The sequence below is a fragment of the Homalodisca vitripennis genome, chromosome 1, assembly GCF_021130785.1.
Source record: "Homalodisca vitripennis isolate AUS2020 chromosome 1, UT_GWSS_2.1, whole genome shotgun sequence".
In the NCBI taxonomy this organism is placed as follows: domain Eukaryota; kingdom Metazoa; phylum Arthropoda; class Insecta; order Hemiptera; family Cicadellidae; genus Homalodisca; species Homalodisca vitripennis.
The window spans coordinates 139859630-139882833 of NC_060207.1; the positions used below are offsets into that span (position 1 = coordinate 139859630).

The window sequence follows — 23204 nt, forward strand, 5'->3', positions numbered from 1 at the left end:
GACATTGTAACGCTATCTACTCGGGTTGAAAGCAATCGCCGCCATTTTTTGTAAGGCCTGTGACGCGGCATACGCCTACAGACGCGTTCGTTTCATTCAGCTGTTTAACTACGTGTGTGTTGGTCGTATGTTGGTTATAAGTGTTTTGAATCAGTCCGTTGTTATTCTAATAGTGTTTTAGTTTGTTTTACTAACATTTAGTATAATTTTTTGTTATAATGGCTAATCCAACTTTTATCATGTTACTACGAACAACGTAGTTTGAGCGCATTTTTGGTATATTATGTGTAATATTTTTTCCCTATTATTTGTTTTGTATTTTATACCAGTTTCACCATACATGTCCAATTTATTTATTCTAAATAAATAAGGTTTATAACTACAATATTTGTTTCATTTCCCTTGTAGGCTATCGTATAAATAAGTTTGTGTTGAATTTCGTATTATTACATTTCAAAATTTTATACTGAACTTATTTATTTTTATGTACTAATTATACAGAAACTTCAGTTACAATTTACTTATTATAAATAACCTGTATAAATGTAATGTAATCTGTCAAATATTGTTCCTATGTACATTATCCTGCAATGCAGTTTATTCAAAATTTCAAATGTTTTCGTGTGTATAAAATTCTCAAAAATATGTAATATTACATGTTTATTATTTTTTCTTATAAAGGTAATACCAAGGAATATGAAACAAAAATTAGCATTGGGAAATTTTAAAAAAAATATTTTTTTATGTCTTAGCGTTTGACAGTAATTTAAATTAGCGCTTTAAGGGTTAATTATCTCAAAAATTACAAAACTACTATTTTTTTTACTTATAATATCATTTGTTCTATTATTAGTTTTGAGTTCCAATATTTAGTGTACTATTTTTGAGAAAATAAACCATTTTCATTTTACTTCATATACCTGATTTGGAAAAAAGTATCAAATTTATTCAGTTGCCAGGCAAAATTGAACAACACTTTCAAAGTGAATGGGTCTTTTGAAACACTCTGATCCGGATCAGTTGTTCACTTAACTGACCCGTTCGAATTGAACGACAGATTTCTAATGGCCACTGCCACTGCACGGCTAACCTCAAAACAAAATACAAAGCAGCTTCTTGCATACATCTATGACTACATTAATCTGTTCAATTAATATTTTACACTTAGACTGCGACACTTGTATATGCCTACACACACAAAAATATATAGTTATAGAACAGGTAAAGTAGCTACAGTGTAAACAAAACTGTGAGAGCGAAACACGTTCCACACAGCTGATAAACAGATTCAAGAAGGTGCTGGTCCCACTCCCCACCCCAACTTCCCAATGGAGGGGGCCCCTCCTGCGCGGTACTGCTCAGAAATTTGCTTCTGCGCAGGTTTCTTTAATAGCAGTTGACCTATAATAAACCATGACAAGAAGATGCTGGTCCCACTCCCCACCACACATCCCTCCACCCTCCCACGCCCGAGGGGGCCCCTCCTGCGCGGTACTGCTCAGAAATTTGCTTCTGCGCAGGTTTCTTTAATAGCAGTTGACCTATAATAAACCATGACAAGAAGATGCTGGTCCCACTCCCCACCACACATCCCTCCACCCTCCCACGCCCGAGGGGGCTCTCCTGCGTGGTGTTGCTCAAATCTTTGCTTCTGCACAAGTTTCTTTGCGAGTGGTTTATCTACAGTTATTTTCTTGATGTCTGTAAGTTGGAGAAGGTATGACTATATATGATATACATTTTTTGTTTTGGTTAACAATTAATTGTTACAACAGGAAAAAAAGATTAACCACACAAATAAAAACAATTTAATAATATAATTATTGACTACAGACAAACCTGTTGAAATGTCTGAAGTTCCTTTATACAATTGAATGTTATTGTATAATTCTTTTGGAATAAATAGCAAAATTGGGTAAACCAAAACTGATTGAATGTAGTTCAAAGCTCAATATTTCATTCTCATAAAATAAATTTCCTCAACAGTTTCCCCGATGCCACTTTTATACTTCAACAAAATTATATAATAATCTATAAGCAAAAGAAAGAAAACTATTAAATTGTATAAAGCTCTGAAATGTAATTATTTTTCACCAAGCCAAGCGATAATCATGTTCAACCCTTCACCAGTGGTGGCACTGACTTCTGCAGTAGTGATGTGTTGAGGAACCTCTTGCTTCAGTCTTCTGTACTGCAGCATCAGTAAAGCCTCATTGCGCATCTGTCTGTAGGATGCATCCATTTTTGCCAAAACCATTAAAACCTGTAAAACATGCATTGAAATTAGATTACTATTATTAAATAAATACTTGTTTAAATAGTTTTAAAAAATTACATTTTCCTAACTGTGTTAATCCTCAACCTCACTTTAACGGTACAGTTCTTGATGCCTCTTTCCATATTATCAAACCGTCATAGCACTTTGAAAAACTTAAAAAATTTCACTTTTCTGGAATATCCAGTAATTAATTCTTTTCTAATCTAGGTCTGACAAAGAAGTTTTTGAAAGTACAGTTACTATTCATTTATATAATTACAAGTTAGTACTTCAGGTTACACTTATTTGTTGTAAAAAGCGTACAATATTACATACTATGTTCATTTTCCATATATGTATTAATTTTACACAAGTGGACAAAATTTTGGCTACATTTTAATGAAAATTCTCCTTTTTGCAATCAGAAGCATTACGTGATTTCGGAAATTTTTTTCATATCTTTACAACATTTCATGGCTTTTTAAACCATGCCCACATAACAACCTTCTAGGAATGACACTTGGGTCAAAGTATTCAGAGGAGTGATAGGTCAACCAATGGTTGGCCCAAATAACAAAACATTACCCAAATAATTAACTTAATTCCTAAGAAATTCATACTAAAAATAATCCAGAATAGATATTTCAAGTGGAGTATTTCCTACACTGTTGCTATAAAACTAATACTTCAGAAGGTATTAAAAATATTTTATAATACAAGCATATATAATATATGCACTAATTGTCATAGACAACAAAAAACCAAAAATAAATAGCATGTCAGCAACAGATTGAAATCTACTTCAACTCACAGACAATGCTGAAAGGGATTATTTCTACCTATAACTGTTAACTATTATACCATCACACACTCATGAAGTTATCAGCTTCTCTAGTGTCACTAGAAGAGATTGCACATGTCACAGAGTGTGTGGATACAAAGGTACATCAACTAAATGGAAAATACTAATACCACCATGCTGTACTATACCATGTTTCTTCTATTTATTCATCATTCCAGGTATAACATATGACACAGAGTGGTGAGCTATGCTAAGCGCAGCAGTACAACTCATGCAAGGATTACTTAATCTGTTTTCAAAGTTTTATATTCATACTTGGTCTTGTCTAGATGGTTCTTTACTAGCAGCTGTGGCTGTTAGAATTTATACATTCCTAAACAGCTCAATATTATAATGTAGCTGAAAATATATCCATGAAATCCATTATTACAGTAACAAAAAATCCCTGTTTGCACTGTAGAGTAATGAAACCTAAAATTGTTCACAATGAGCTCTCATCCACGACTAAGGAGTCAAGAGGCAGCATTGGGCTATTAATACTCTACAAGTTTTGATTTATCAATACTATGCAAAGCTTCTAGAATCAGATATGTAAGACAATATTAATACCTTAACATTCTGTAACTGAGGCTCTGACAGTATGGTGTAAAGGAGAACTCCTGCGGCCGCTATCTGGCAAAGGTTGCTTGCGTCAACCACAAACATCACTCTGGTAATATTTTGGAAGTAATGGTGCCAGATTGGAGCCATGGAGCCCCCCAGCTCTCGGATAGTTACCTGATGTAAGTGAACTGTCAACAATTAACGTTCTGCACAAGCAGCTGCTTATTGTCTATGAAATATTAACTACTAACACTATTAATTATTAATAAGTGGTTATTATTGTGATGTACATTATTTTTACAACTATATCTTCAAATCTTGTTGTACTATGTATTCATACTTCATTAACTCATTGACTGTGGTTAATGTAACCTACTACTATTCTGGCTGCCCTAAAGTTGGTATATGACTATTATCACAGTGAAGGAGTTAATAACGTATTCTGTAGCTACAGTGATGTATCATGGTTTAACATACTGATTACGTTGAATGTAACATACCAAAGTCAGTACATGATAAGTGTAGCAGTAAATGTGTTAATTAATGCAATGTGTACTGTATTTCAACAATAAATTAAATGTGTTATAATGAAGTACCATATAGTCATTATTTTAGGAATCTAACATGGTATTATTTTCAAACAATCGGAAATTTATTAGTTGTGTATATGTTTTATTTGAATAAGGATTAACTCAAAACATCTGTGTAAAGGGTGATGTAATAGTTGGTGAAAGCAGGTAAAACAACGCTTTTAAACTCACTCTTAAAACTCACTGTTATAATACATTACTTTTTCCTTGAGCAGACTTATTTCATGATAAGTTTTTTTTCGATGGTGACAATTCCAACTTTGTTGTCTGTAAGCCCTGTACTACAGTTTGAGACACTGGATGGAAATGTGTTTAGAATGTTTATGGTCTGAACTTACAGCTGAGGGAAGTAAATATCGCTTCAGCCGTGGTGTGCATTAGCTGTTTCAAACTTCAGCTCGTTTTTACATCATTGCTTCACACTTCTGCATTTTTCTATCACTTTCTATACTTACTCGCAAAAATTATAATAATATTGAACAAAATGTTTTACTAGAAAATCGTTATAGTGTACTATCGGAAGAGGAAGATGAAACCTTGGAAAAACAACATGATGTAGCCAAATCAGTAAACAAGAAGAAAAAAATTCTTCTGTGTGCAGACAGTCATGGAAAAGGTTTGACATGGAACATAAACAACTGTCAAGATGAGTATGAGGCAGTAGGCTTTGTAAAACCAGGTGGACGAACTAGACAAGTATTAGCCTATCATAATATAGAAGGAGAAAAGTTAACCCAGGACGATGTGCTTGTGATAATATCAGGAACCAATGATGTTGCTGTAAATGAGGCTCAGGCTGCAGTTGAATGCATTAAAGAGACTCTCGACAAAACTAATGATGCCAAAATAGTCTTGGTTGACTTGCCTCTTAGGTATGATCTAGAAGAGTGGTCTTGTGTCAATGAAGAAATTAAAAAGACTAATAAACTTCTGAAAGAACTTAGTGATAAGTATGTTAATACTACTCTAGTGGAAGCAAGTAAATCAGCCAGACATCTACATACTCGTCATGGCTTACATTTAAATTTTAAAGGAAAACAATGGTTAGCAGAGAGAATAAATTATGCATTGAAGGAAACCAGATCTTTTACATCAACACCGGAACCTCAGCTTCAAAATAATGTTGGAGCAACCTGTTCGGGAAACGAAAATCAAGAAGCACCTCAGTCTCCGATGTGACTGGACTAGCATTTAGTGTATACCACCAAAACATTCAGTCAATTAGGAATAAGTTAGGAATGTTAGAACTATGGCTCGATAAATTAAGTTGTGACATTTTAACACTAAATGAACACTGGTTAAATGGAGATGAAACCTCTTTGTATGTACCAAAGGGTTATAATTTAGCCAGCTGTTTTTGTAGGCAACTTCCTTATATTCGAGGAGGATGCAGTATTTTTGTTAAACAAGGTATAGATTTTAAAGTTATTAATGTAGATACTTTTTGTTCCAATAATGTTTTTGAAGTCTCAACTATATTTATACCTTCAGTAAATACGGTTGTTGCAACAATTTATCGCACTCCTGATTCAAATATTCATCTTTTTCTTTTTTTACTTGGAAAGTTTCTTAAATTTTTATTTGATAAATATAAAAATAACTTAATTCTAACAGGAGACTTTAACATTGACATAATAAAAGAAAATCTTCAAACTGTATCATTCCTTAACTTGTTAAGATCTTATAATTTATATTGTCTTAATACACAGTGTACACGTTACAATGCTTGCCTGGACAATATTATAACGGACAAGCCAAAAAATAGTGTAAAATATCATGTACTACAACCTGACTTGGCCGATCATGATGGTGTTTTTGCTCTATTTTATGATAGTACATCTTTGTATCAAATTAAAGCTCCAAATACAGTACACAAGGTTAAAGTTTTGAATTCTACTGCTTTAGAGAAATATAAAGAAAAGCTGCTGGAGATAAATTGGCAAATTTTGGCCAGGTATGATAATGTTGACGATGCTTTTGCTTATTTTATTAAACTGTTGACAACTTCTTATGAAGAATGCTGCGTTGTAAAAAATTTTAATTCTAACTCAGTTAAAGGCAAACCATTAGTTAAGTGGTTTACACCTGAATTAAAAAAAAATAGGGACTATACTATGTACTTATATGATGTTTTTAAGAGTAGTAAAGGTACTGTCAATGAAAGGGATCATAAGAGAGCATATGAAAGCTAAACATGAGTACAAAAAACAAATAAAACAAGCTAAGATATCAGCAAATGAACACTATATTAATAGTTCAACAAATAAATGTAAGGCAGCATGGAGGGTAATAAGATCTGAGAGTAATAATGAAGTAAAAATGCATGACGTGCAAATTCCATCTAATGATTTCAATAATTATTTTATCAAAGTTGCCTCCCAAATTAGTAATACAGATTTAACCTCTTTAAATTACAGTCACGCTATTGAAATGGTTAACGATTATGTTATAGGACATGGAAGTGTAATACCTCATTTTAAGTGGAAATATATTCTTGTAAAGGATGTTTTATATTGTGTCAACAAACTCAGCTCCTCAAATAGTCAAGACTTACATGGTTTTTCTAATACTCTTGTTAAGAATATTATACACATAATAGTAGAGCCTTTAACTATACTTTATAATTTAATGTTGGAACAAGGTGTATTTCCATTAGCTCTTAAAGTTACAAAAACAATACCTATCTTTAAAAAAGGTGATAAAAAATCTCCAGAAAATTATAGGCCAATATCTCTTGTACCTATATTTAGTAAAATATTTGAGTATTGTATCAAAGAGCAATTATACATTTTTTTCCACCATAACAAACTCCTTTGTAAAGAGCAATTTGGTTTCTTGCCAGGACTAAATACAATCAAGGCTGTAGAAAAAGTTGTTGAAAATATATTGTTTAATTTTGAAGAAAAAAGTATTACATGTGCCACACTAATTGATTTGTCAAAGGCTTTTGATTGTCTTTCTCATGAACTGTTAATAAAAAAGTTACATGTGTACGGAATAAGAAATAAGGAATTAGAGTTGTTTAAGTCATACCTTAGTGATAGGAAACAAATGGTTGTTCAAGGTAATGATAAATCTGAATTTAAAAATGTAAAAATTGGGGTCCCTCAAGGTTCTGTACTTGGGCCTTTTTTTATTTATAGTTGCAATTAATGATTTTGCTTATAGTATGCCATGTTTTTCTGTTTTATATGCTGACGACACAACATTCATTAATAAACAACATAATCTTAAAAACCTCATAACGGAGCAAGAACACTCTATGGGGATAGCACTTGAGTGGTTTCAGGCAAACTATTTATCAGTAAACAAGAACAAAACTGAACAAATTGTATTCTCTCTAAATTTATTTATTTATTTTATTTATAATTTTATGGCCTACATTGGACCACTTTAGTCACTTTATATTTTCTAGTCTTTCTTCTTTTAACCACCCAATATTTCTTCATCCTTTCCGAGTGTAATTTCCTTTCCTCCTCCGGAACCACTCTTCCTTTTCGTTGTTTGTTTCTTTTCAGCTGTAGTGTAGAGTGTTTGTCATTTAATATCTTTAATGTGTTTGTCTTGTGTTTTAAATCCTCTACTGTAATTTGTAACTCTCTCATATCTTCCCTTAATTCTGTGATCCATTTAATGTCACTTTTACTATATCACAGTTTTTCTACTATTTTCCTGCTAATTCTATTTTCAGGTGTTCTCAACAAATGCCCCAGGAATGATATTCGTTTCTTTTTAATTATACTTGTAATAGGTTCTATATTTTTGTAGACTGTTTCATTGGAAGCTAGTCTCCAAACTCCGTCTACTTGATAGTTTTTGTTTAAGCAAGTTCTGACTATTCTTCTCTCCATCTTAAGAACCTTATCTATTGCAATAGTATTTGTTGTTTTAAATATTGTTTCACTTGCGTATGTAATTTGTGGCAGAGCAACTGTTTTGTATTGTCTTAATTTTGTATTTATTGAAAGACATCTTTTATTATACGTATTCTTAGTAGCATGTTTAATCTTAGTTAGTTTGGCTATTTTACTTTGCCAAGATGGTTTTTCATTCAGGTTATATATAAGTGATTACTTCTCCTAAGTATTTAAATTTCTGCACAATTTTTATATTGTGGTTGTCCAACCTTATTTTATTTGCAAGTGGAGGCTGCGTTAATAAAACTTCTGTTTTTTCAAACGATATCTTTAAACCAATTTTCTGAGCTATATCTTGTAAAGATTTAATTTGCTGTTTTGTTTCCTGAATGTCATTGGCCAAAAGAGCTAAGTCATCAGCAAACCCCAAACAGTTCAGATTAATGTTGTCCCTTTGATATCCAATCTTTATGTTTTTTTGGTTATTTCTTTCCCATTCCCTCATGACGTACTCTAATGCACAGTTAAAAAGAAGCGGTGATAATCCATCACCTTGTCTTAAGCCAGTCTTTATCTGAAATGGTTCTGAAAGTTCTCCTCTAAACTTTATTTTAGACTTTGTACTAGTTAATGTTAGTTCTATTAATTTAATTAATTTGGGGTGAAGTCCAAAATGTCTCATTATTTTTAATAGTGATATTCTATGAATGGAATCATAGGCTTTCTTGAAATCAACAAATGTTATCGAGAGTTGTTTATTTCGTTTTTTATAATATGCCATAATTAACTTTAGTGTAATTATTTGCTTTGTACAACTTCTCCAAGGCCTGAATCCTCCTTGGTATTCTCCAAGTTCTTGATATAGTTGGTCCTTAATCCTGTTGTAGAGAATCTTTGAAAAAATCTTATAAGTACAATCGAGGAGTGATATACCTCTATAGTTATCCGGATTACATCTGTGACCTTTCTTGTGCAAAGGATGAATTATAGCTATAGTCCATTGATTTTCTCAGTAATCCAAATTTTCTGTAGTATCATATGAAGAGAGGTATGACTAGATACTCCAGCATACTTCCACACCTCTGCAAACATTTGGTCTTCACCACCTGCTTTGTAGTTCTTCAATTCTTTAAGTACAGTTTCAACTTCTTTTACTGTAGGGGGGTTAATATTTACAGGTTTGGTTTTTATTGGAGTATTAGTGTTGATTTCCAAAATTTCCTCCGGTTCCTCACAATTCAGGAGTTCCTTAAATGCTTCTGCCATTATTTCAGCATTCTCCTTATTGTTATGTGCAGTTTTTCCATTTTTGTTTTTCAACAATAATGTCGGAGGGCTGTACTTTTGTAATTGTGTATGAAAGGCTTTGTAATAGTCTCTAGAGTTGGTTTTATAGTAATTCTTCTCTATAGAGTTAATTAACTGTGTTTCATATTGTCTCTTACATTTTCTAATAATTTTGGAGAATAGTTTCCTTGTGTTCTTGAGGTTATTGGCATTTTCTTCGGTTTTATGAGATTGAAATTTCAACCAAGCCCGATGCCTTCTTTCATGCACTTCGTCACAGTCATGATTCCACCAAGCATGTTTTTTCCTTGGATTTAGTGGTGCCAAATTTGTTGCGTGTTCTTTGAGAATTTGTTTTTTTCTGAGAGAAATCCACTATTTAGAGAGAATTTTGAATTCTCTCTAAATAGTGACATATATCGTAATTTTAGGCCGGTAAAGTTGCTTGGGCTATATTTGGATAGTACCCTTAGCTGGTCAAGTCATGTCAACCAGCTTTGCACAAAATTATCAAGAGTGGTTTTTTGCTCCGTAAATTGAGAAATTGTGTAAGTTTAGAGAGTCTCATAATAGCTTACTATGCATTCTTTCATAGTAACTTAAACTATGGAATAACACTTTGGGGAGGCAGTAATGAATCACAAAGAGCTTTTATATGGCAAAAGAAAGCTGTAAGAGTTATAAAAAATGTAAGTAATAGGAATTCGTGCTTACCATTTTTTAAAGAACTTAAAATTATGACCTTACCATGTATGTAAATTTATAACTGTGTACTGAATGTTAAAGAAAATTTAAGTAATTATCAAAACCGTCAAGATGTACATAATTATAGTACAAGGCAGAGACATATGTTTTACCAATTCTCTATAAGGCTACAGAAAACAAAAATGAGCCATATATACATAAAAATTAAATTATTTAATAAGTTACCTGAAAGTGCATGGGAAGTTAGTATTAATAGGTTTAAAATTATTCTAAGCAAAATGGCTAAAAGAAAAGTGTTTTTACAGCATTGATGAGTACCTGGTCTGTGATATTAGTGACTTAAGATTTTAATTAATATTAATTATTTATTATTCTATTTATTATTTTGTTATTTGTGTTTAGTTGTTGATTTTTAATTAATATTAAGTATTTATTATTCTATTTATTACCTTGTTATTTGTGTGTATTTGTTGATCTTTTGTTTTCATCTTGTTATGTTGATGTTGTTGATTTATCTTTGTTAAATAATTGTTGTACTGTATATCTGCTTGTTGACAGTTTTTTATGAGTCCATGTTATAAGATAGAGAGTTGTTGTAAGAGTATGAAAGATTTTTAAGTTGTAATAATTGACAATAATTGTAAAACTTTGACCATGTCTATTACACCATTGTTGCCTAATGACAATAAAGATCTGAATCTGAATCTGAATCTTATCTCACAGTCAGTAACTGAGTAACATTGTATCAGGAAATTTCATCTCTTCTAGTTAGTAACTTTTCTATAAAAACATTCAAGTGTTTCTCTCCTCATTGTCAATGACTTGTGGATTTAACGTCTGTTAAGAAACTTGAATGGCAGTTACTTTGTTTGAAAGAGGTCACCCAATTGCATTGCTCTTCTCCTCAGAATGCCAGAGTTTTCCTTCCTACATGGAGAGGAGAAAAAGCAGATCCTCTTACCCCAATCTATTATCACTCCTGCTCTTCAGAATTCTTAAATAACTATATGGGTACGCTCCAGAAGATACCTTCTTGTTCTTTAAAATAAGTAGAAAAAGTTTACCATTTTAGAAATTTTCTAGAGGTAGCTACCTGACCCATTCTATCTTACATGCCATACAAAAGTAACTCTCAAACTTGTTGAACAGATTTCTGCCAATATCATGCTGCAAAACACAGTGGTTTGGATGACGGCCTGATTCCATATGTTTATTTGGTTGTATAATAATAAAAGAATAACTAATTAAATTATTAGAAAGACCACTGATAATAAGATTATACTACTTGACCTGTGTATGGTCAGGAAGAGGTACAGTAACCAGGTTGGTGCCAACAGTGGGCACAGTAGCAGTTGTGTGATCCACCACATGGCGATCCTGGAGTCTCCTTAACAATAGGCTCTTGCCCGACCCTGTAGGCCCCAGACATAAGCAGGTAGCTTTAGGAGCACAACCTGTATAAATACCATTATAAATTTTATGTATAAAGAAATAGTGTAAGTAAGACAAATAAGAGGAAAGTGATTGAAATACTAATAATCTACATCAAACTGAAAGGTAACATATAAAAATCACTATTTAAAGTATTTTAAACAATAGTAGCTCAATGATTCCTACGGGCTATTACATGTAGTTTGGATTACAATATTAATACTACCGTTTAACATTAAATAACTAAACTATTAATTGGAGCTGCAGAATCTACAGAGAGGGCCTCCTAGGTACATTTTAAATAATTTTTGACATTGTTAGTTTTTGATAATTATTGGAATATGGTTGGATATAAAAGAACTGGTAAAAATTCACATTTTAAAATAGAATAATCGTGTGACATGGAAATAAAGATTCAAAAATATTTCGGTACTTTGGGATTATACCGACCACACCCAGACATGAATTGTTATTTCACATTTCGTTTCTACTGATTACTAGATTAGCGTAGAACAATATTTCGTCAATATAAAACAGGAATTGTCTTATCGCAAACCCCTCCCCATCCTCAGACAGAGGTCAAAGTCGAGCGTCTAGTAGATAACGTGATTGCAGAGTCTCGCCGCCCGTTCAGCTGGTGCATCGCTTTGTTGTACTTCCGTGTTTTACCTCTACATTTCTCCAAACACAAAAATTCAACAAAAACAAACATTTACCAAACTAAACTCTTTATTTAAAAAACACTCAAAACTTGTTTTTATTCTTGATCACATTCCGCCACCCAAAATGCGAGTGCCTCCGGCCATCAGCGCGGGCTGATTAAGAAAAACATCCCTCGAGATAGTACCTATCAGTAAAATATCAAATTCTAGAGGGGCTAATCAGAAATATAAATTGAATTGTAATGGAAAGGTAATTATGTACCGTGCAAATCACGTGATGCCGCGCGGCCTGCCGTAATCAGGATTCTCGAGAAAGATAAGATAACAGCGACAACAATACCGATCACAATACCTGGAAATGCTTGTAAGTTTGTAATTTTGTAATTGAAGAGTTGTGTTTTCGTTCTATCATGTTTGTTTCTATAAATTTCTATTTTTGTGTTCTTCATACTGGTGTGGTCGGTATAATCCCAAAGTACCAATATTTCTTGTGTTACATTAATAAGTATAATTTGTGGAAAATTATAGGTGTTTGTCAACAATCGCACAAACCCTGATCAACAAAACTTCAACACACACTATTACTTTGAGATCCGGAACAAAATCATAAGGTGTTTGTAGTTTACACCATTTGACCGATACCTTTCGGTTCTTTTTGTTTCAGATGATGCGTCGTGACACCACATGATTTGAAATGTGATTGTGAAGTGCAGTGACTCTGTGCAGTGACATTACTTGGATTCAGTCTCAGAGCCTGGACTCAAAGGTATATGCTTAGTTTTTTTTTTTACATAAAACTTCTTATGTTGCACAGTAATGAAATAATTACCACACATTAGTTAATTTAAAATTTTTGTGGATGCTCAATTTCAATCCTTGGAGGATAGATTTCAATCCTTGAAACGTAGTATTACATTTTCGTAAGAAATAAAAATGTGGTATTAATGAGATTAATGGCAAGTGTTAACATCCATAATTTCAACATTATTAACGTATTTTGCTTGTCCGGAACAAAACTGAACATGCTTGTAGGGTGGGAATCATAAATAACTATGTATTTTAATATTGGAAATGGAAATGTAATTTTAGTTATATTTGTGTAATGTGCATCTTTGTATCTATGTTCTCAACGTTTTACGCACCCTACAGCTTATTTGAGCATTCTGTGGTCCGAACAGCACAAACAACATCCTCATGTACTAGTGCCTTTTGGATAATGGAGTCCATTATTCAACTACTGTGTCTTCAACCCTTGTTATTTAATTTGGAAAATTATGTATGTATCTGAGTGATATTAAGAAACTAGAAAATGGAGCCCACCAATCTTATTTGTTTTTGTAGATGCCTCAGATTGCAGGGATAAATCCAAGGAAGGCGTTAGTCATTTTAGGACCAAGTATAGGCTCTTCCCTAAAAATTGTATTTGAGTCTAAACTTAAAATTTTAGAATTTTTTATACTGATCATCATATTTTCTAAGAGTGTGAGTGTGATTTTGTCTTTTGATGTTTTTAAATCAGGAAACTTATATTTAGAGTGTTTGGAAATTCCCAGATGGTGTGTAGGTAAGTTGTACATGCATACGAAATTAGAAAGGTTATGTAGTTTTTTTTCTATTTAGAATAATTTAAATTATTCAATTCATGAAAGTTATGGTTTTGTTTCTTAAATTATTTAATATGTTTGTAGAAAATTGAGATTTAAAATGTTTGCATTTTTTTTTTAATTTGCTTATATCCAAAACTGTTTGGTTCAAATTAATCTATTAAGCAATAGTATTCTTGAACTGTTGCTTAATATAAGGTTCAGTATAAGGTTTGGTGAGGTGGTGAAAATGACAAAAAATGAAGTTTAATATAAGGTTTAAGGCAGTGAAAATTACAAAATAACAAAGTTGTAGAACATTAAAAGTTAAACTATATGTTCTTATTTTGCATGATAGTAGGTAATTGTAGTTAAAACATGAATGCATAATATTTATTAATTTGTTCTATCAAGTTGTGTTTACTAACCGTAATAATGGCTGGTCATGACCACTGACCAGACCTTGTAAAATTCGATCCTTTAGTGATAAGTACCATCTAGAGGGTTATTTTGTCATTTGTTGCCAGAGGCACTCATGTCAGCTTATTATTTGTATTCTTGCTTTCATAAAATAATTTTAATTTCTCTTAATTTATTTTTCTCATTTTTATACAAAATGTCTCAGTACAGATGTCAAAATGAGAGTACACTGGATTATTAAGATATTCATATCATTTTTATATCAGACAAAAATTACAAATATATAATATATATGGCCACAATCGTAATGAAAACATATAATGTATGTTAAATAATAACATAATATGATGTATATTGTAAAATATACATCATATACTTTCTAAAAAGAAAATACAATATTCATTTGTTGTTTAATTATATAGGCCACATATAGTTATGTTAGGAATGAATATATTATCTCAGCAATGTCTGGTATCTGAAAATACAGATGATGGCAAGTACAGAACTGGTGAATGGTCAAACAGACATAGAAAAATAAACAACCAACAGACAATGCGTACAAGAAACTGAATAAAAATCAGCAAGACTCTAAATTTAAACAGGTGATATTTCTGCTTTGTACTTGTATATATCTTCTATTAAATAAGGTAAAAATTACTACAAATAAATGTATTTCACAACTATTTCTATTTTACTAGTTGAAGTAGTTAATATTTGTAATAAAGAAAATAATTCTAATTACAGTTCAGTTTACTGGTATATCAGTGGTAATAATAATAATATAATAGCTTTGTGGGTTAAATATAAGTTTTATCACAATAAAAGACTCTATTATATTGTTATATATTATATTCTTACTTTTATATACAACATTGATTATAAAAGGGGTAGGGTACAATAAGCGGGCCCAGTTTTTTATATCGAAGAATATAGTCATAGATACCTAATATTCGTATCTCAAATCCTAGACTATCAATCGATATAAAAGTACCTATAGTCCTAAATAACAATCATATGTTTTTAATTAAAATATGAATTTAATATTTACAGTGATCAAACAAATTATTATGACCAAAATTAGGAAAACTGAAGCCGACCATATTTACTCCTCTCACAGTTACAGTTGTTTCTTTCCCACAAATTTCACATAATGGGTTTTTCGGTACGAGTCCAACATGGTGAAGCCACGAAAAAGCAACGTCTAGTTTTCTAAGATTGACTGCCATTTTTAATAATCAGAATTACTAATGTAAAATTGAAATATTATCCTAAATGTATTAGTTTAGAGTGTTTACAGCTGTCGATATAGATTATTTGTTAATAGTTCAATTAATCAGTATCGATTGATTATATCCGTGGTTATGATTAAGTAATATCATTTGCCAATTTCGATATAAAAAACCAAACCAGGTCCGCTTATCGTACCCTACCCTATAAAGGTTATAAGGATTTATATTCTAATCTAAACGGTACTAAAATTAAAGGCTGTTCTAATTTAAAATAATTCAGTCAATTAGTATGATATTACACAGTACCTTGTGTCATATGACTTGATTTATTCCAATATCAGATTGTTTTAACAATAACTAATAACGGAACCCATCCTACGTTCAAGCACGATGTTCTACAAGAAATAAATGTTTCTATAAAAGCATATATTCACGCGATATTTCACATAAACATAATAGGGAAGAGGTGTGAAGTTCTTGTTGTTTCGCATTCAGCTGTTTACCTCAGTTGCTAAGCAATGGTATATTGGCATCCATAGCATGACTGTAGTACCATAGAGGACTTCGTGTAATGACTTCCAAACGGGACAAAACAATGGAAATTTGCAATAAATCTCGACGTATCTGTATCCTTTAAATAATGACTAAAATTACAAGAAATGGTATAATTCTATAGTATCACTAATCTAATGAATTGCGGAAAGCTCCTGCATTAATCCACAAGTAAAATCAAACTAACCGTTCATATTTTTGCAATGACATAGGTACTCAGGGGGGTCCGGAAGTCTTCATCCCCAATTTGTTTGGGAAAACAGACCAGACCGGACGTAATGAAAGAGTTATAACACAGACAGAGGGTCTGCCCTTTTACCGATTGACTTCAAAATCAACTGAATTCTTTCTTCAACCAAGAGAAACATATATATCATGTTTCAGGTCTCTAGGAGCTTTATATCATGTTAATACACACACGGATATACACACAGATGGACGGACAACGCAACGAACTTAAGAAAACCCTGAGGGTCCCAATACAATCCTCTGAAAAGGAAATAACTCTACTTATTTCTTTGGCACGAAATAAAAAGTAACATTGTATGAAGTTTTAGTTTTTAAATCTTAAATATCTTGACACCGATTTGGAAATGTGAGGTATCACTGAAGTCCGAACCAAACTCCGGGCGGATCAGTGGGTCCGCTGGCGTGGCATTGCGGCCTAATTTGGATTTGGAAGTTAAACCTGGGCAGTTATGTACCATACATTCACTTATTGTACTAGAACCTAATTTTAATTATGTTTACCAATTCTCTAAATCTAAAATTAGAAATAAATGTCAATATATCATTATTCATTACCTGATTGGTTTATGTAACTTGCATATGTTAAGCTTGGAAATGTCGCTAGAGAATTAATCCAATAATGGAGTATTTCTGGAGCAGACTGGCTAGCGTCTGCAAAGTCACCCATGGGAGAGACTGAAGAAATTGTGTTCTGTTTCTCTATATAACATGTCAAAATCAATTGATTTATAGTCTTGAAATTATGCATGAACCTTCAATATTTTAAAAGCAACATCACGTTTGATGGGGGTAAATTCACCTTCATGGGATTTGGCTAAGATATTTTATATGCAACTCTAGTCGAAGCCTGCCATGCGACATCTGACGTACTCCTACCTTTTAAATAATTTGCTGAATGATAGCAAGGACTGTCGCTCGAGAAGTGAAAAGTTTTCCTATCTCTATGTCTCCGAACTCTAAGCAGACAACAAACTTTGACACTAGCAAGCATCAATCTCGAGGAAAACCTATATTTGGTACAAAAACTGAAGGTGAAATTAGGCTTAAAACTGCTACAAGTCGTGGATTTTTGTCTCAAAGTTAACAAATCTGAAATCGAATCCTATCTATCTAGTGATAACATCACCAATGTTGTTTTTGAACAAACCAAACCGAAGTATAACACCTAAAAGTCCTACAAGATATATGTTTCTGAAGAAGTTTTTGAAACTGTTTCGAATCTGGGGTTTTGGGATGACGGAGTTCTTGTGAAGGAGTACGTGCCACCACGGGGATACAGAGCAAAACGTTTTTTAGGCTAGAGGAGAAGATAGTTAATTTCTCTACAACTAGCCTCGCTGATGAATGTGTTGGTTCTTTTAATATTGAATGTTTATTTCTCAATACCCAGGGGCTATGAAATATAACACTTGTGATTAAAAAAAGTCTCTGGTAAGTCATATTTCGACTTAATTTGTATTTCCGAGCACTGGTACATCTTTGAGGAACTGATACTACATGTACCTAGTGGCTAACAGTTGGAAAGTGCATTTGCAGGAAGAATCACATTCACGGAAGTTCTGCAATTTTATACATGTAAATTTTGAATTTAGAACAGATGTAAGTGATTTATGTAGAGAGCTTATCTTTGAGGTAACTGTTATTGCCTGCATTTTGTTGACACATGCACATGGTCTGGGTTTTATCTACTAAAGGAATCACAATCCCATTGTGCTGCGTGCCATGTACTGGTAGATAAGGTTTAATGTATGCCTTCCATGTCTGGTCTCCACACACGACAGACAACATTAATAGGCTTAAAGCTGCCCAGAGAAGGTTTCGGTGACTGATCGGCGTAAGGATGGGTTTCCGATTTTCCCCCACCAATGCTGTTGCGGTCGGCCTAAAACTCCCTCGTCTACGCTTAAGGCGTGACGTGGTGGACAGTACTATTTTTCAAGATTTTCAACGGTCATATTCACTATCCTGAACTCTTATCTGAAGTTGACCTCATGGTCTCATCTTGTACACGTTCTAAGGAGTTGTTTGGTCGCCAATCAAGGACTGCCTATGACTTCCACTGTCCTATGGCGAGGCTTCCCCGTCTCGTTAACTTTGTTTATGGTGGTGTTGATTTCTTCCACGACAGCGTAGCATTGTGAGAAGGAGGTCAGTGAAGTTGCGGTCTTGATGACGGCCTGGCCTACAGTGTGTGCCAACAACTATTATCTTAAATCACTCTCTTTTACTAGCACATTCACACGTACATGCACGCACACACTTACACACATGCACACGTCAGACACATGCTCACAAATATAGTTATCTTGTCTTAGTATTATCTTACATTATTGGTGTGTTCTTATTGTTATATTTTACATTGTCAATGAATATTATTGATACTGTTGCTGAATTGTTATTGTTCTAGAATATTGTTATCGTCATCTATTGCATTGTTACGTTGTTTTGTTTCATTTTATTTACAGATAGTTTTTTTTTGTATATTGCTGTTGTTTTAGGTTTTCCCGTGGTTTACCTTCTTACTCTATTGGCTATTTTTAGTTGCTGGATATTTCTTAGTCATTGTTATTAGTTGATGGTGCTTGTACTGATATCTCATTATAGATTCTTTGTTTGTATTGCCCTTCTACGTTGTATTTTAACATGGATTTACCCTTAACTTGAATAAATAAGTAAATTATAACTCCTCTCAAATTAGTTATGAACAATACAGCGTAAGACAATTTTGTAATCGCTTTTTCTCAAAAATGGTTAGTGTTATGAAAAAAGTGTAAGGACATTTTTTGTAGATAATTGCATGATCTACAATTTTTGTCTGACATATTTTATCATAAAACTAACAGTTTCACTGAAAAATTAAAAAAAGATTTTACGAAATTTGACCTTGAACAAACATTTTTGCAGACATGGGATCGATGGGGACTTTTCACAATTTCATAACAATGGTTTCTTTAACATCTATGCAAATTTTCAGCTTTCTGGAAATTTTTGCAAGGATCAGTATCTAAATTGATTGGACTATAAAGCTACAATGTATTTGTGTTGAACATTTGTATTACAATAAAAAATATTTGTATTTCAAATGTGCATACATTCATTTCAAAACTACCAATAGGTTCTGCCACATTAAATCATAAGTACTTTCTCTAAGAATGCTTTAGTACTTCTTCATATTAGCGTAAAATAGTTGTTTCTGAAATAGTTGACTCTCTTCAATAAAATATCATGAGATGTTGCAAAAACATTTGACGTGCGGTACATCTTTAGTGCCTATAAAAACTGTTTTACTCTCTGATTAAGGGTTCCGAAACATCGTTCTTTCAATTTTAAGTCAAATTCATTGTTCTAAAATTTATAACAGATTGAAATATCTTGAAATGAGTATAATTTAACTTAGGAGTGTAAAAGTGTATTTACAGCTCAGAAACGCTAATAGTATTTGTTATAACGTGACTGTGTGTGAATGTGTAAGGGAAATACATGAAGCAGTGGCTTCCGTTTTCCGACTTTAGTTTAATAATCTAGTTGCTTCTAAAGCTTGTCAAAACAACGCACTAACACAGATGATAAAACAAATAGAATAGAGTTGATTCGATATAAAATTACGTTTTGAAAATAACTCGTTAGTTGGTGTATGTAGTCACGGATAACGGTGAAAAGTAAGTAATGAGTTATTTGATGGTAAATATTATGTAGTTTAGTTAACTGAAAATTATCAGTTGTAATATTTTATATTTTTTATTACTCTTGAATGTTTGTTTTCATAGATGCTGCAATAGAAGTAGTTAGTCCTAATGGTTTAAACAAATTGCTATTCTACCTTCAGTGTTTTAGACCTACTGCATAAGAATGTTGACAGTATTTAAAATGTTCTGTTTACATACTGTGGTTGTGGGATTTTGTCTTGCAGGGCAATTATTTCGAAGTTGCTTTATTTACTGATTAGTTTTAGTAGGGCATTATAATTCACAATTGCATAAGTTTATATTATGTTTGAATGATATTAAATTAAAATGTTAACCCTATTCTCCACTTGGGTGTCAAGGCCACCTCAGAGGTCTACAAAACTAAAAATCAATTGAATTTACAATACTTAGGAAAGCCTTAGGGTAGACTTTAATAAACAGCCTACATTCGTTATTCGATTGCTATTATCGAATGGTTCGATTGTTTTTATCCAAAGGATAATTCAATATTACAATTGATTTAACTTAGCATATGATTTCAACTTATTAGTTATAGTAATAAACAACAAGAAGTAACTAATATTTTGAGACTTAGAAAATGGCAATGAATATGAGGAAAATATGCAAGATATTTCTCACAAATGACGAGACTTGTTTAAGTAGCTTCTACATGTGGGTTTGGCTCCTGGTAACACTTGGGGCGAATTCTTTCCTCTATTTCACAAAAGCAGGTACTTATTGATATCAAGCTGGGCAAGTTATAAACATTGTAAGGTTTCTTTGATATCTAAGTCTAGGCCATAGTTGTTTTTGTTGTTTTGTAATATTATTGCAATATTTATGTATTTAAAATTGTAATGTACAAGATTCTTCTTGTAACGGTAATTTATTTTAACTCTTATTGTGTACGACTTTTAACTACACCGAAGTTGGATAATATATCGAATTGTTCGATAATAGTAATCGAATAACAAGTGTAGGCCGCTTATTAAAGTCTTCCAAAGCCTTATAGTATTTATTTGATTAATTCGTGAAGCTTGATGACTATTCAAATTACACCTTTTTTTATTTAAGCTGCCTAAATAAGTGTTGGGCTTAATCATTACACAGTAAATAATCATTCAATAACAATTACTTTATGTAATTTAGGCCTTGTAATTTGTGTAAATACTAAGTATGCGTACATTTAAATATAAAAATAGTTATTTAGTTCAGATATAGACTATGTGTACAAATCAAATGTAGCCTATTGGGGGTACGGTCCAATAAGCGGACCCGGTTTTTTATATCGAAGAATATAATCATCGATACCTAATATTCGCATATCGAATCATAGACTATCAATCGATATAAAAGTAATAACAATCATATGTTTAAATTAAAATGTGAATTTAATAACAAATAATAAATGAACATAACCAAAATCAGGGAAACTCATAACTTTAACTAAATGAAACAGAACGAAAACGTTTTTACTAAAGTTGTGTCCACCATTACCTTCTTTTTTTGCATCTGAAGACGACCATGTTAGCTCCTCTGACAGTTACATTTGTTACCTTTCCACAAATATCACATAATGGATTCTTAGGTACTAACCCAACATCCTGAAGCCATAAAAAACATATTTTATCGTCTTTTAAAGCAATTTCGTGAAGCTTCCTAAGATTGACGGCCATTTTAATACACAATGTTACGTGAAATTTAAAATATTACCTTAATTGTATTATTTGAAAGTGTTTACAGCTGTTCATATAGATTATTTAAGTTAAAAATAATTCATCAGTATCGATTGATTATATCGATGGTTATGATTAAGTAATATCGTTTGCCAATTTCGATATAAAAAACCGGGTCCGCTTATTGGACCGTACCCCCTATTGGTTTTATTGAGCTTGTGCTGGGGAAAAATGTAAATTTGTAAACATTGCTATCTTAGTCTTTAAACTTTCTAGGAATTGTATATTTTTATACCGACAAGAGCCAATTTAATCAGTTTTCCAGTTAGTCACAAGTACTGCCTCAGGCTGAGGGGAGACTTAAGCGGCCTACACTCGTTATTCGATTGCTATTATCGAACAATTCAATATATGGGTAGGGTACAATAAGCGGATCCGATTTTTTATATCAAAGAATGTAACTATCGATACCTAATATTTGCATCTCAAATCGTAGACTATCAATCGATATAAAAATATCTGTAGTCCTCAATAACAATCATATGTTTTAAATTAAAATATGAATTTAATATTTACAGGGATCAAACAAATTATTATAGCCTAACAAAAATTAGGAAAACTGAAGCCGACCATATTTACTCCTCTCACAGTTACAGTTGTTTCTTTCCCACAAATTTCACATAATGGGTTTTTCGGTACAAGTCCAACATGTTGAAGCCAAGAAAAACACGTCTTTTTATCTTTCAAAGCAATGTCGTGTAGTTTTCTAATTTGACTACCATTTTTAATAATCAAATTTTACTTAAATGTAAAATTGAAATATTACCTTACCCATATTATTTGAAAGTGTTTACAGCTTTTGATATAGATTATTTAATTCAATTGTTCAAAATAATTAATTAGTATCGATTGATTATATCGATGGTTATGATTAAGTAAAACCGTTTGTCATTTTCGATATAAGAAACTGGGTCCGCTTAGTGTACTCTACCCCAATATATTATCCAACTTCGATGAATGTAAAAATTGTACACAATAAGAGTTATACACATTTACTGTAACAAGACGAATCTCATACATTACAATTTTAAATACATAAATTTTACAATAACATTAAAAAAACTCGGCTCACCCATAAGATCGAGAAATATCACGAGCCACATAGATCAGCATTGTGTATTTTTTATACTTTATACTACGTAATCGTGTTTTACTGATAAACATTAAATTTACACCAAAATATAGGTAAAGATCAATTCTAAATACTAGCTTCATATAAAATTACAAAATTAATATTACCTAAGAGTGATAGACCAATGAAAGATATCAAGTAGGTAGTGCCGAGCTAGCCATGTATGTCAGCGGACTAACATAATTTATAAGTATGTATTTAGTAGAATCTATAACTAATTAAAAAAAATTCTTTATTGTTTTGACATTGTATAGGCATACTAGATTTTCTATACATTTTGGATTATTGCGTTAGCAATAATAATAGAGTTACGCTATAGTTTCAAAATTTGAACACGTTTGCGATGATGGTATCCCATTGGGTACACACAATTGGCGTCGTATGTACTCCATCAGGTACACATCGGACTTTCGTAAAGCGCGT

The 23204-nt window shown here is 32.2% G+C and overlaps 2 protein-coding genes across 4 annotated transcripts in view; one reads left to right on the plus strand and one right to left on the minus strand.

Moving 5' to 3' along the window:
- Positions 1–1785: 1785 nt before the first annotated feature.
- Positions 1786–15941, minus strand: LOC124372081 (ADP-ribosylation factor-like protein 16). The gene is made up of 4 exons (XM_046830451.1): positions 15733–15941; positions 11392–11555; positions 3669–3836; positions 1786–2263 (listed from the first exon to the last, which is right to left on the minus strand). Exons 1-4 carry the CDS (start codon positions 15740–15742, stop codon positions 2084–2086), a joined length of 522 nt encoding a protein of 173 aa, XP_046686407.1. The 5' UTR covers positions 15743–15941; the 3' UTR covers positions 1786–2083.
- Positions 15942–19770: 3829 nt separating this feature from the next.
- The window catches only part of LOC124372091 (synaptonemal complex protein 2-like), a 73820-nt gene continuing 70386 nt past the window's right edge, over positions 19771–23204 (plus strand). For all 3 annotated transcript variants that reach the window (XM_046830461.1, XM_046830467.1, XM_046830473.1), the window contains exon 1: positions 19771–19886. The gene's annotated coding sequence lies outside the window, so the exon portion shown is untranslated. The remainder of the gene's footprint in view (positions 19887–23204) is intronic.